General features: G+C 48.3%; 1 protein-coding gene across 1 annotated transcript in view; it reads right to left on the bottom strand.

Annotated features, from left to right (window-relative positions):
• The window catches only part of SH3BGRL (SH3 domain binding glutamate rich protein like), a 30,309-nt gene extending 16,813 nt beyond the window's left edge, over positions 1-13,496 (bottom strand). The window contains exon 1 of the mRNA XM_063170805.1: positions 13,350-13,496. Coding sequence (XP_063026875.1) covers positions 13,350-13,394 — 45 coding nt within the window. The 5' untranslated portion in view covers positions 13,395-13,496. The remainder of the gene's footprint in view (positions 1-13,349) is intronic.
• Between the last annotated feature and the right edge of the window lie 2,149 nt (positions 13,497-15,645).

Below are 15,645 nucleotides of genomic sequence, written 5' to 3'. Positions count from 1 at the left end.
GACAATGCTTCCAGGGATTGTTGGGGTGTCTGTGCAGGGCCAGGAGCTGGACTTGATCCTTGTGGGTCCCTTCACTCAGGATGTTCCATGATTCCATGAAAAGAAGGGTGACACAGGGCACTCTCCTCAACTCTCCTCCTTCCTGCCTGCTCCCCAGCACATTCCAGTTGCTCACTCAGCATCTCCTGGCCTGTCCAGGCTCCTGACTGCACTGGCAGCATCCAGTTGTTCTGCCCAAGAGCCCAGCTCAGTCTCACACCCACCAGAGATGCACAAAGTGCTGGGAGTGCTCTGGGGCTGTGCAGATCAGATGCACCCTCCTTTGGTGAGAGTGTCTGTGTTCTCAGCACAGCCAGAAATGACACAGCCCTGTGCTCTCTGCTTAGATGCTTCTGTTCATTCTGTGAAAGGCTTACAGAGGTCACTACTGCCAAGCCAAAGTCATTCACAAGTCAGGATGTGCCAAAGCTCCTCCCCACAGCAATCGTGGCCTGCTCAAAGACTGCCTCCCAAAAAACAGACTCTGTGTGCATCCAGAGACTGACTTGCTGTTTCTCTGGGATTTTTCCTTCCTTTTTTCCTTTTTTTAAAGTTCTGTGAAAAGTGGCAACAATACCCAATGGGATTATTTGCCTGGATTTCAAAACCAAACAAACCCCATGCAGCCAAAACTTCCATTTGCAGGGATTTTAATACAAGATTTTAACATTTAAAACCTCATTCCATCATGAACCAAAAAACAGAGATGTTTGCTCATGGGCAGACAGTGAGCCTTTTTTACACTGCACTTCCATGCACATGGAACACAAGATCCCCAGCAGCTGGGCAAGGGAGAAGTTAAACCCCAATAGTCCAAGAAGTTTTGGCAGCCCTTGAGCTGGTACCAGCAGAGGCACCAAACCTCCCTGCCTACTTTTTGTAGACAACCCAAGAGCCTGAACACAGAATAACAGTGAATGCAACTGAAGCTTCCAGCTGCTGAACACTGGAGGTGTCCCAGGTCTGGAGAGGTGTCAGCTGTCACTTGTCCCCTCAGACAAGGAAGGTTTGATCAGCACGGAGGGTGCCTGACCCTTCACTCTGCCCACGCCGGGCTCCAGCCCCAGGGACAGCAGCAGGAGTCTCCCCTCCCTCCACGTGGCCTCTGCAAACAGCCCCGCCAGGAGCTGTGTTTGATGAGGGATGGACTTTGCACAGAAAGCAGCCTGAGTCTCTGGGGAGTCTCTGGGCACTGCCTGGCAGCAGCTCCAAACTCCACCAGCCTGACCCCTCCAACATCCAGAGCTGCCCATCCTCCTGCAGGGGCTCTGCCCCCAACCCTGCCCTCATCCAGCCAGGTCTGGGCAGGATTGCCCAGGACAGACGGACAGGGAAGCTCAGCCCCTGTCCAGGACCATACACACTCAACCTGCATAGATCAGGAATATGGAAAGGGGCCTTCTCCACCAACTCACAGACTCACAGAATACCCTGGGTTTGAAGAGACCCTCAGGGTGCAGCTCCTGGCCCTGCACAGGACGTGCCAACAATCCCATGCTGTGCCTGGGAGCACTGTCCAGGCTGTTCTGGGGCTCTGGGCCTGTGACCATTCCCTGGGGTGCTGTTCCAGGGCCTGAGCTCCCTGTGGATGAGGAATCTCTTTCTGACATCCAGTGTGACCCTTCCCTGACACAGCTCCAGCCGTTCCCTGGGGTCCTGTCCCTGCTCAGAGAGCAGAGGTCAGTGCCAGGCTGTGCCCTGGCTGGGCTCCATGGAGCTCTGGCTTGGGAATCTCCCCCAGCTGCTCTGGGGCCAGCCCAGCTCACAGCTCACGGGGGATCCTTGTGCCATCACAAGCAAAGGGAGGAGATGAGCCAGGGGAGGCAGGACTGCCTCTCCCAGCAGCAGAAAGGACTGAAAGCAGGGATCAAGCCATGGCCTGGGGTCATTCCTGCTGCAGGCTTTTGCTTCCCTCAGCAGCAGGAAGGACTTGAAAATGCAAATATTCACATATCAGGATTATTTTTTTTTACTTTTTTTAATGACTACTTTAGTTATCCAGAATAAACATCTTGCAAAATCAAGCTTCCAAACCTAGGCTTTCTCTTGCTTTCCTTTAGGTGAGGATGTAAAGAAACATTGATGTATGGCAAACTATAGCTGTAACCACTGCTGACACTGCAGCACCCAGAATTGTCATCATCCAAAGGAAAACACCAGCATTGCAATACTAAATAAATTGACCCTTGGCAATTTTCTAAGTCAGTCTTGTGGCATTTGACTTTTATAAGCCTGAAAACTGCTTGTCTGGTCCAAAACCAACAGAGAGCAAGCTTCCTACTGTGGAATACAGGCTCCATTATCTCAGTTATGCACTGACAAAGCATAAGCAGCAGCAGAATCTGAGCTCTTCATTTATTACACACAGTTGTTTTCTGCAGCAGATGTGGAGCTTGGCAGGCTGAGTTTCCCTGGAAGTCTCCATGTGCCTTGTCATTGAACCCAGGGCTGGGTTAAATAAAAACAAACAGATCACCCCTCCCAAAGCCCAGTACAAACCAGCAGCTCCTGCACAGCACAGGGCTGAGAGTGGCAGGGATGGGAGCATCCCAGCCACCAGGCAGCTGCTCTGCTGTTCCTGGGGCCTCACCAGCCTCAGCATCTCACTGGCCTCTCTGACCTGAGCCACAAAACAGAGAAAGGGGAACTTTTGTTATGTGGAAGGAAAAAAAAGTCCCTAAGTCCAAGCCACCTCTGTCACAGACTCCTTGAACAATTTCCACCTCTCAGAGCTCCCTTTCCTGAGTCATCAGGAGTAATTATTTTTCAAATCACTGCTTATTTACTTTCAGGGATCATTTCTGGCTCATTCTACAAATGGCATCAATACACCACAGCCCAGCCCCAGACAGGCTTTGCACACTGTAAAGCAATTTACCACACAGAAAACTGATCTCCAGCAGGACAGTGAGGCTCAGTATCACAAGATGCAGACAACTCTCTGACACATGACATATTCCTCAATACTCAAACATTTACCACGTGGCTGAGAGAAGCAGGGAAAGGCCCTGAAGGTGCTGCTTGGTCACCTGAGTGCTTGCTGTGCAAGCTTTAAAAAGTCCGGACCTCGCCTCTGTTGTCAGGTTCTGAACCTGTTTTTTTTCAGCCAGCCTCTTTCTGAAAGCCAGAAGAATTATTTCTCCTCCACCTTCAGCTTCATGGAGATCCCAGGACGGGTCAGTGCAAGGCTGGCAGCAACCCCACCCTGTAAGCACTGCCACAAACTGCCAGGACCCCTCAGTGCCCCTGGCACTCACCCTCCCCACCAGCCCAGCGCTCCATGGTGGTCCAGGGAAGCAGCCTGAGGTAACAGCACACCCAGGGCTGCACTTTGGGGCTTTATTGAAACAGCTGCTCCTGGAATGATTTTCCAGAAGCTGTGGATTTCTGCTGGTGATGAGGAGCCCTGCACAGCAGAGGGAAACCAGGTTTGGTTGTGCTTGAGTGAGGAGCTGAGCTCAGGCTAGGGAAGGAGTTAAAAGCACCGAGAGTTCTGCATGAGGCCCCTGTGGTTTACAATAAAAGCAAAGTTTATTTCCTGTATGGTTTAGCACACAGAGCCTAAATTAACTGACAGGAGTAAAAGTTTACAGCATTAATTGCTGTTTCACTGCCTTTATATTGCCAGGCATTTATTCTTTAAATAAAAGACTACTTTAGGAAGAAATACAACATGGCCTCAGGGATCCAGGTGCTTCTGATGTGCATTACTTTTTATCTTTGAAGAATTCATACACCACAAATCTCAGTTAACAAAGAGTCTCTTTGCTGACTGCTGTTCTAAAACTAAACCAAGTAATTCTTTAAGAGAGAACAAAGCTTTTTTCTTCAACTAAAACACCTAAATATCATAATACAAAGGAAGAGAAAAAGCTATGGATTAAATACAAATATTCCTCCTCTTTGCAAGAAGAGCCTTGAGATAGAACAGCATCCAAAAAGCTTCCTGGAGAGGAAAGATTCAGCAGAGCACAGCACAGCCTGTATGGACAGCAGTTTTCTGACCAAGTAATTAATTGCCCTGGGTAACATTTCAAGTGTGAATAATCCTGCAGGCCCCAGATCCTTCTCTAAGTTACTCGGACAAAATATTGTCTAAAAACTGTGTCTGTAAGTGGGAGAGATAAATTGTTCTCACCAGACCTGGCCACGCTGCAGTTTCCAACACTTTGGGCAGCTGAAACAACACAGGAGTTGCCAAGCTCTGCCTGCCATGGCCAGGAAGGCCAGAGCTGGGGCTGTGCTCTCAGGGCTGCTCAGGAGACACCCTCAAGTGACTCTTTCAGGAATGAACAAATGGAGCATTTCCAACACAGTGAGGTTGTTCCATCACCAGCTGCTCTCACCCACTGCACCCCCACAGCCCCCAGGGCAGTGCCACCTTCACCCCAGAGCAGGAGCACTCACCTGGATGCTGCCCATGCCTTGGACACGACCTGGAGCCACTTTGCAACTCCCCACTGTCTTTTAGAAGTTTTATAGATCCCTCTTGTCACCATGGTATCTGCTTTTTTTTTTTTTTTCCTAAACCACAAGCTTCCTTCTGCCTCAGTGCAAGCCAACATCTGCTTACCCCAATCAGAAACCAAGATAAATACACACAGCATTTTATTTTTTCAAAGTTTAAGTCCCCAGCTGTTTATTTGCTGTAGGATGGAGTTCTGCAGGCCTGGGCAAGCAGCCAGGTTTGGTTTCATTCCCCTGCTGTTCCTCAGGCTCAGCCCAATGCTGATGGCTGGCAGTGGGAGGTGGTGGCTCCCAGTGCCCTCCAAGCTGCCAGCCTGGGTCCCAAATCATTCCATGGAGGGTGGAGCTGTGTGTCCAGCAGCTCCTCAGTTCCTCCAGGTGTGAATTCCTGAGGGGAACATTCCCAGGTCAGCCTTATGGATTTCCTTTGATCTTTCTACAGCAAGCACAACAGAGCCCAGACCTGTGCAGGTGGAGGGAGGCTCTCACAGGGACCTCCTGGGACACTTTAATGGGATGGAAGGGAACAGAAAATTGGAAAGATTGCTCAGACACAAAGGTTCCATGGACTGAGCTACCAGAACCAAGGGACTTGTTTGTCTGCATTACAGGGTGGAATTTCCAGTTCTTAATCAGGATTATCGGGGCACTAACAAGGAAATTTGCAAACCTGCTCCTTTATATTTCCATTCACATATATTGTGTTTCTTGCCTAGGGAAATCAAAATCCACCAAACATCTACTAGCCATAAATCAGCTTCACTTGAACCTCATTTCTATCCATATCCAGTGAAATGTTTTGGGATATATTTTAATTCAGTCACGGAGTTATTCTGCTCCTTTCCTGCTCTGCCAGTTGTTGTGCAGCTGCTGCTCTGGCCAAATACATTTGCAACATGTGCACAGGAATGTCTTGGATAAGCAGCATTAAGTATTTCCTAAGGAATCAAATCTTGTCCTGCTGTAGTCCATGGCAGAATTCCCAGTGATATAAGCACAGCCAGAGGTTGATCCCATGAGGTGAATACAGATGTGCTGTTTAAACCTGCCTGGCAACAAGTACTCCATAAAAAGCGGGGTAGATGTGAAAACTGCCTGGATTTTTCCCAAAGGCTTCGTGTTTGCTGTTTCCATCAGGCTTTTCCAGTTGACTTTGATCTGTGCCTAAGGCAGGAGAGGTGTCTGATCCCCTACCCTGAACACGGGCTGATCATGCAGTGTGCCAGCATCTGCACAATGCTGCTGGCCTTGGAATCCCCAAATGCTGTTTTGTATGTAAGAAATGCTGAGACACCAACCCAGCATATCCCAAACACACACACGTGTTTCTTTTCCACCAAACATTTTCCTGGACAACATGGTCTTAATTTTTTTAATGCAAACTGTTAACATCATTTTGGGAGCAGAGCCAATTTCATTCAAGAAGAGAAGAAAGCTTTACTGGGTTGGATCCAAGACTTGTCTAGCCCAGTCTCCTGTGTGCACTGGTCCCAGATGCCAGGGAAGAGCACACACCATCAGGCTGAGCACAAAGAGCTGCCCCACATCCAGCTCCCTTCCCAGGCTGCTGTAACTCACAGCTTTGAGTCAGAGGTGTACCAGTAATGTTTAATACCCTTAATAGACTTTTCCCCTTCATTTGTCTCACTGCTTCCCAAGCCCATGCACCTTCTGCTGCACACCAGGTCCTCTGGCAGGGAGCTCCTCCCTGAAATCTGTGTTGTCAAACAAAGCATTTCATTCACTCTGAACCTGCCACTTCCACTCGCTCTCCCTGAGTCGTTCCATTAGGGAAAATTATTAATAATCCCTTCCTGTTTGTTCTCCCATGCCTGGCGTGGTGTTATCACATTTCAGACTTTTTCACTCTTTCTTTCTCAGCTGCAGAATTCACAGGATCATGGAATGGTTTGGGTGAGAAGGAACCTTACAGACCATCAAGTCCCACCCCCTGCCATGGGCAGGGACACCTCCCCCTGTCCCAGGCTGCTCCCAGCCCTGTCCAGCCTGGCCTTGGGCACTGCCAGGGATCCAGGGGCAGCCACAGCTTCCACCTCATCATCCACAAATTCTCCATTATTTGGTTGTTCCTCCTACAGTGGAGGAACACCCTACTTCTCTTTTCTCACCTTCCTATATCATTTAAAGACAACAATTACAATCTACTAAAGACAGACTCACCACACATTTATACAGTGATTTTTTTTTCTTTTGCCCTTTCCCATCCTAAACATTCCTGACATTCTGTTTGCTTTTCATGGCCATGAAGAAGGTATTTTTGTAGAATTACCTACTATGACTCCAAGACCTCTCTGCTAAACAGTATTTTAGCAGAGTTTAAACCTCATTCTTGCACAGGACAACCATTGTTGCTTCCTAGTTTTTCAGCTGTTCTTGCAGTGTTTTCTTAGATTCCAGCACAGATCTCTGTGAGAATCTTGTGGTAATTTCTGCAAAAGACTGAAAAAAAAGAAGATTTTTTAACCTGGCTAACACTTGTCCAAAACTTTCCAGAAATCCAGGGATTCGATGCTATGGATGCCCTCCCTGCCATGCTGCAGGCAGCTCAGGTGTGAGGCACAGCTTTCCCCTCTGACCCTGCACTGATTCTCCTCCCTGCTCTCTCTGTCCATGCGTTTGCTGGGAGAGAGCCCAGTGAACAATAACTCCCATTTGTGCAGCACTGGAAGATGCTCACAGTTCCCACATCTCCCTGAGATCCTTTTTCAAACCACAGCTGCCTCTGGCTCCTCTCCTCACTCCAACACTCCAGCAATCAAACACAGGTAGTAGTTAAAATTTTACACTTGAGCGCCTTCAGAATTTTAGAGAGGCTGATTCATGCACAGAAACAGCCCCAGAAAACTGAACTCCAGATCATTAATTAAAGAAATAAATCACCACATCCACATCTCACAGGGGAAACCATGGCCAGGAAGGAGCTGTAAGTCAGGATGTGAAAACAACTTCAGCTGTATCCTGAGAGCACAAACCTCAGTCAGGCCAGTTGGATGCTGACCTTTCACATTTTTTCCTGGTGCTTTAAAGCTCAGTCTCACCCTGCTGCCTTTTCAGTGTTAGGAAATGGCCTTAACATTGAGCTGGAGGTGCTGTCCCAGGAAGGACAAGCTCCTGCATGGAGGCTTTTATTCTGGGACAAACAACAGTAGATAAGAATTACAATCAAAGCTCCTTCAGGCTCGATTAAATACCTGACCAACAAAAGCATTGAAATTTAATCATAAACTGAAATCTCCCCTGTGTAGGGCCAGGGTTAAACAAATGGCATTAACACCAAATGTTCATGTTTGAGCAGAAACATTCCTGAACAGCAGAATGTTGATATAAGATGAGGATTTGGTTCAGGTTTCCAGCTCTGCAGTCAGAGCCAAGAACTGAGATTGGTGCTTCCAAGGCTGGGGAGCACAAGGAACAGGGAGAGCTCCCTTTGGCTATGGCAATGATGCATCCTTAGCTCTTGTTTTCCTCTTAGAGGGGAGTATTTCAATTCTGTTTTGAATTCTGAACAGCTGAATTCTGTCAATGCTGGTGTAGTTCCCTTTGTCTCCCCTCTCCCCAATTCCTCCTTTCCTGGAAGGAGACAGAATACCCTTGCAGAGACAAAAGTCTTGGCACCCTCTGCTCATTAACACAGATGCCAATTCACTGACTTCTACAGGAATTCTGTGAGTGTAACTTTAATGCCCAGGACAAGGAAAGTTCCGTGCTCAACTCTATAAATATTTCTTTAAAACCCACAAGTGCTTGGCTCTGCCATGATGCTGTGTGCATCCTGTCTCAGAACGTGCTGTGGTGCAGGGTTAGAGGGAAAGCCAGCACAGGCTGACAGCATCCAGCCTCTCCCCAAAATCTGCCTCTTCTCCCCAGGCACAGACATAATCCTGATGCACCCCCTCAGAATAAACACTGTCCTACCTGCATATACAACCTAGAAAAATTCTCAACAAAAAGCCTTTCCTGGCTTTAACTGTGGAGTAGAATTTTCCATCATTCTCCTGCTGTCAGAAACTGGTTTTAGTTAAGCACAGTAGAATGTTTTTTATTTTGATATGTTAAAACTACTGCAACAACTGCAGCCAGCTTAATCTCTGGCTCCATTAAAAATTTGAATGCAATATTTTAAGCAAAATATTTGACTTATCTCGAGTTTGGAACAATGACTGTACAGAAAACAACCAGGAAGCAGATGGAACCCATCCGAGCTTGAGCCGCGTTATGGATTTTGTCTTCCATCCCAAGAGCTCGAACTCAGAACAACTCCTTCCATTTTATTGAGAGAAACTCTGTTTGGTGAACACTGGGTATCCAAAAAGTCCTTCACACATATTATGTTTCCACAAAAGAGGGGTTAAATATCAACACCTAGCTTAACAAGTCACCCATGGCATGTAAATTGCATGAACTGAGTATCATGAAACCACACATACAACGTGAGATTGTTTTTAACTACAGATGCAGCTTATTTCCCCATAATACGTGAGTTTACCTCAACTTGCATCACAGTACCAGACTATTTACCAGAGATTTCTATCAGCGTTTTCTTCCCACAGCCGCTGCCCTGCCAGGCAGCCCAAGCAGTTCCCGAGCCGCTCTGCCCGTCTGTGCCGCTGCTCGGGGTTTCCGCAGCACAAACGCGACCGCAGCGTCCGGGCGGGGACAGCGCCACAAGGGACACTTGTGATCCACGCTGATGAGGCTGCGTGCACAGAGCCACCCTGCTGTGGCTGCATTTCCCTCCGAGCCACCTCCTGCCACAGCAAAGCCCTCGGACTCCGTGAGCTCTGAGGCCTTTCCCAACCTGAACGGTTCTCTGACTCCATGAAAGCCCAGAGCAGCCAAACCACACAAACACAAACACAGACTGGGCTCATTCTCTGTAAGGGTGACATTATTTGTATTTATTGTGACCATCTGAGAGAATAGGCCCTTGAGGGATTTAAATGCAAAATAACATTTTTTATACAATCTCCATCTCTCCAAGTTTTACCTCCCTGGGATTCAAACTTCAGAAGGATGAAGCAGCCTCACCAGCCCTCCCAAAGCACTGAGCTGTTGAACAGGGACAAGAGCTGGTGTTACACATGCTCTCATCATTTCCAACAGCTCTCCTCCCCTGGAATGCTCCAGGAAGCCCTTGGCACTGGTTATAAGTCTCCAGTAGCACCAGCAAGTTCTCTGGGGCCTTACTGGGAAAAGAGAAGAGTAATTGCAAGCAAATGTTCTCCAGACCATGGGCAACTCTCATCTTCACTTCCTGGGAGAAGACCTAGAACCTTTCCCAAGCAAGAAGACAATACAAGAAAAATACAAACTCCCCCAGATGCTTAACTTTGTGAATGAAAAAGAAATTATAATTTCCTTTCCTCTCTAAAACCATCCATAAACAGCAGCAGGACTGTGTCACACAGGACTCTGACTCTGGAGATCATCTCTTCTTTCTGCCATGTCTGCAGTCGCAGCAGGAAGCAAGGAAAGAAAACCACTCACACTGCCATCAAAACAGAGCTGGGAGAGATGGAAATGTGGCTGTAGATCACACAGATGAAGCAATTGGCTCCACAGAGCATCTGGACAGCAGACATTTGATGTGGCAGTTTTCACAGCACACAGCAGTGGCACTGGGCAGAGCTCAGCCCAGCACATCCAGCGCTGGCACTTCAGTCCCACAGCCACGGCCTCAGTGTCAGCCATCCCCTGAACTGCAGGGGGATGTTGGATGAACAAACTCTCTCAAAGTCCATACTCAAGACCTGTGCAGTGGTTGGCAACAAATGCACCCTTGTGAGACCAAGAAGAATTTAAGCAGCTGGCTCCCTTCCACATGAGATCAATAAAATGGGCAATGCAGCTGCCTCCAGGAAGAAAGGGATTCTGGTGCTGGGCAATCTCTTGCCCCAAAATCAACAAAATAACAAAATCTTGTGGAGAAAATCACACACTGGATTTGTGCTATTCAGCATTTTCCCTCCTGATATCCTTTTCTACCAAAAGCAAGAGTTTAATGACTCTTAGGCCCCTCTCCCTTTCACCCCTGAAGGACTGGAATGGGAGGTTGCAGTGAGACCCCTCTCACAGGCAGCACAGTCCCTGTCCTGCAATGCTCCCATTTGTGTCTCATTTCTATCTGCAGCCTCCAGCACTGTCCCAGGCTGTGGAACACTGCTCTCTCCCCCTGTCTGCCATGCAGGAAGGCTCCTGAGAGCAGCTCCAGCCTCTCCATGACACTCCATTCCCACGTGGGTGTCCTCACCTCATCTTCATCATCACCATCCCCGTGCGTCCCTGCCCAGCCCACAGCTCCCAGCACAGCATCCACGGTGAGGAAGATTAAATACAAGGGGCCTCTTCCCAAGCAAGACTTTCAAACACTGCAGGAAACCTGGTGCTGGAACTATGACAATGTGGAGTGAAATTCAAGTAGGAGGCCAGACAAGATGTCAATCATCCAGAAATCCCTTGAAACACACTCATAAAATGCCTTTGCTTAGACATGAGCTTCACACAGTGGTTTTTTCCTCACAGATACATCATACTGAATATAAACATTGTAGAGAACAGTGCCTTGGGGAAACATTTTATACATTGTGATGTGGCAAATTATACCTTATAGCAAAGCAGGACTTTGCCAATAAGAGACCACAAAATTTGGGCACCCTGCAAGACTCACAGCCCCAGGGCATGAGGTGTGAAGCAACCTCAACCCTTTTCTGTTCAGTGGGAGACACTTCCAGTTTCACAAAAGCTTCTTCAGCTTACAGAAATGGGGCAGGAAGGAGGAGATTTGATACTTATTTCTGGTTTGCTTCTACTCAAGCAAATTAGCATTTAAAACCCAAAATAACACAGTGCTGAGTGTCACTACAGTACAAAGATGACTTAGCAGGAGTGAGAGCCCTTCCCAGGCTGATGTTACCCAGTTCAGTCACTTTGTTGCAAACAGCCTTGTCTCTGTTCCATCTCTCTGTAGCAATCTTCTCTGATGTGGATTTTCCATTCCTGGAGTGGGTTATTTCAAATTCAGCACCCAGAAAGGCTTCTCTGCTGCTCCATGCAAAGCCTGTCTCACCAACACTTTTAAGAGCCACAGAACCCATTCCCATTCCCTCCAAAGAGGTGCCTCTCTGTCTTACTTTAGGTTGAAACATCGATTAAAATTCTTGTACTGGAAAGAAAACATCACCCAGTGAGGTGCTGGGCTGGTCCTGCCAACAGAAACACCCTCAGTGTACGCAGGCATCTAAGAATGTGCAAGTCTTGCTCATTACCACAAGATCCCTTGAGCTGCTCCAGCTTTAGACACAGGCATGAGTGTATGTGCATGTGTGTATATATATATAAATGTACACGTCATAAAACTGGCAATCATGTGCACATTGCACTCGAATTCCCCCAAAAAACAGATTACACCAACGCTACATTCAAAATTCCACAGGCAGGGATGCACAAAGGAGCCTGAAAGGCAGCACTTAGTCAGACTGGAGCTTTGTAATGTGTACAACCCACACAAGGACCAGGCAGCACTGTAGAAAACACTAACCTAATAATTAAAAACTTAACTTAAAACCATAAAAACACAATTGGGATTGAGTGCTGTGCTTGCACCCCTGGAGCTCAGTATCACCAGACAGACAGAAATCAATGGGTGCCATGAAGAGAGTGCTGATAAAAATCTATAGCAACTGAAGCAGTCAACTTGAAACCTATTAACAGCTGCATTAGAAAGAAAGGATTACTTTTCCAATCTGCTGCTTTCCTTACAGATGATCATTCTGTAGAACCCAGCAGAAATCCCTTTGGATCCCTTTTATGAATGAACTACTCAGGATTTCAAGACCCTCCTCGGTCAGCATGAAATAAATCCTCTGCTTTTCACCACCAGCACCAGCACTGTCAGCGCTGGCATCAAGTTTACTAAAAATGACCCGGGAAGGGAGGGACAGCAGGGACACCTGAGGCACAGGCTCCTGTGCCATCTGCAGCCCGTCACCCCAAGCTTACCAACTGCTATGTGATCTGCTGAAGCCCACAGACCAGTGGCTGCACTCAAGCAAAGAAGGATAATGCAGTGAGGGCTTGTTTTTATCTTCTGTACATCACTGTCCTCCCAAAGTTTAGGGACCTGAAGCACGAACAGTGACAGGAAAAGGTCATCAAACAGCCACAGCTCAGACTCTTTATCTCATCGCAGTAAAAGTCACTGATCATTAACTGCAATAGCTGGCATTTTCTGAGTCCCTGGCATTTTGTAGTTCTCCAGCACATCCATACCAAGTGCAACCAAATCCCTCGGATTTCAGTCTCGGAGCATGTCCCACACAGATCAAAGAGAAACCAGATGATCCTGAAGACATAGAGCTACACCTGAATCTAGGCACAAATCCCGCTATTTCTGTGTATCTCTTTATTTTCCCTTTGAAAAACACACTCCGAGCTCTGCCTGTAACACACTGGGGCCACGAAAAGCGAAATCCAGTATTCCCAACAGGGCAAGAACCAGAGGCTACTGGGACAGCGGCCACACACGCCTGCCACAATCAACGAGGAATAAACTCATTAAAACCAAACGACGGACGACACATTTAGAATTGAACTTCAAGAACAACAAAAAAAACCCCAAATAGTGGTGGCTCTGCCTTCCCAGCACAGGGCGAGGGGTGCGGGATCACCGAGGAAACGCCGCTTTTCGTCGGCGGCAGCCGCAGCACCGCCCGCACAGCGCCGGGCGCCGTGAGGGGACCGCGGCTGCCCCGGCCTCTCCCCACCCTGCCCGGCCGCCCCCCGCGTCCCCCGCCCGGCACAAGTTTCCCTCGGGGGCTGCTTACCGCCGTGGAACCGGAGGAAGAAGCGATGTAGACCTTGATGACCATGCTGGGAGCGGCGGGATGCGGAGCCGGGCAGGCGGTGGGTGTGTGAGGGCGGCTCGGGCGCGGGCTGGGGCTCAGGCGGGAGGGCGGGCGCGGGGAGGCGGCGGGAGCGCTCGCCCCGCCTCGCTCCGCAGCTGCCACCGCCCGGGCCCGGAAGGGCGGAAAATGTTTTTTTAAAAATTAATTAAATAATTAAATAGTAAAAAAGGAAAGGAAAAAAAAAAAAAGAAGAAGAAAGAAAGGGGAGAGGAGGAGCGTTCTCGACGAGCTGCGCGAGACGTGCGGGGGAGGTGGGGCGGGGGAGCCGTGGCGGCGCGGCCGCGCTGAGGGGACGCGGGGGCTCGGGCGGGGCGGCCGCGTCATGGCGGGGGTGACAGCGGCGGGGCGAACCGGGGAACACCGGGGCGGGAGACAGAGAGAGGGAGGAAGCCAAGCGTGGGGGGTCGCCATGGTAGCGGCTAGTTCCCCTCAGCACCAAGTCTCCTCATGGCGGCTTCCCTCACGGCCGGGTCCCCTCATGGCCGCTCCCCTCACGGCCGGGTCTCCGGGCCCGCTGGCGCCGTGCTGGGCTCCATCGTTACCGGCTGCCCTCCAGCTGCCATGGCCATGCCCCGCTCCCGGGCGAGGGCAGCGGCGGCACCGCCAGCCCCGTGCCTTGGCCGCTCACCCTGTCTGGGGCACAAGAACTCGGGGGTGGGCGGCTGTTTCTGGGAAATGGTGTTTAGAATTAAGAATTTCCCTTTAAAATCTATTCCAGCGTGCCCAGGTGATGTGCCAGCCCATGCCAAAGGACAGGTGGCGTCCAGTGGAGTTCTTCACGTTCCTGTGGTTATTGTAAAGTATCGCCCACACACAAAAAATCCCATCAAATCCCCCACATTTTTAATGGCTATAGTCATGGTGACATGTTATTGAAGGAAATTTATATCCAGCACCTGTCTCCCACTTGCCTCTGGTACTCCAACTATTACCTCATATATATTTTATTATCTGTTCCGATAGCAGGTTCACAACAAATGGAAAATATGTACAGTGATAAGCACAGGAAGCTGCAATTTTACACCTACAAGCTAAGATGCAAGTGAGATGTTTGTTCTGCTCTTGGCAAAAAACAAGGAGGTATTTCTGAAATGAGTTTTCCAAACAAGCTTTCCTGTTTCAAATTATTAGTTTTTCTAACAAAAATTAAAAACACACTTAATAAAAAAGAATTGGATTAAGTAATCTATATTTGCTTTATTAATTTGACAATAGTAAAAGAAACTGTTTTGAGGAGGATATGCCTCAATTTGATATTACTTATGATACTTATCTGAATCTTTGAAGCAGTCATGAGTTTTAAGCATGTTTGAAAAAGCAATAAACCAAAATTGATTGAGGATGGTGGTACGCCATAAAAATTCCCTGATTCAAGGAATTATAAAATTTAATAAAATAAATGGTGTACTTTTCAATCTGTTTAAAACAAACTGACTTAAGTCCAGGAGATTAAAATTCTTCAAGGAATGTTTCTTCAGTTGTGTTCGTGCAGCCCCTTCCCAGCTGTTTGAGAAACACCCTGGGAATTCCTGTTGGCTCCAGCGTGTAACCTGATTCACGGCAAGGAACGGAACGCAGCAGGGAGAAACCCCAGCTTATCAGAAAGAAGGAAAAAGTGCAGGTGGAGAACGGGAGAGGGAGGGTCACTTGAACTTTGGGCTCCCCTGTCACATCCCTGGCTGGCTGCCAGCTCTCCTCTCCTTGGAGAACTGGAATCAGCTCCTCAGAGGTGAGATTCACCTGGAGCGAGCTGCGCCTCGTCCTCCTGCCTCCTCAAAACGCTGCTATCATCATTACTCTCAAAAGTGCTCTCTAGGAGGCATTTTATCTTCATGAAATGAGATTTATTAAGTTAAGAGCAATACACGAATCAGGTATTGTTGACACAGCTTGGTTTTCTTGACTCATAAAAGTAAATTTTCTACTTTATTGATGGGAAAGTGTGATGTTTTCTATTCCCACGCTACTCCAGTAAAATTCATGGTGGTGTTTTTGTTTTCACCGTTAAACACTTGGAAAGCTATGAAATATCCTTCTCAGACAGACCAAAACCTAAAGCAAAATGACCAAATTTTAGGTGCTCCCCAAAGGGGAGCACAAGGGATTGGCCATGGCAGAGTCATCCTGGGATTCCACAGTGAAACACTGCCAGTGATGGCAAGGATGCCCTTGCTTTTTCCTTAGAGCACAGGCAAGGATGGAGCCTTCCTAGTGC

This window comes from Melospiza melodia, chromosome 16 (genome assembly GCF_035770615.1).
Source record: "Melospiza melodia melodia isolate bMelMel2 chromosome 16, bMelMel2.pri, whole genome shotgun sequence".
NCBI classification, from domain to species: Eukaryota; Metazoa; Chordata; class Aves; order Passeriformes; family Passerellidae; genus Melospiza; species Melospiza melodia.
Note: the sequence above shows the minus strand (reverse complement) of the source record. Positions and strands in the feature narration are given on the sequence as shown.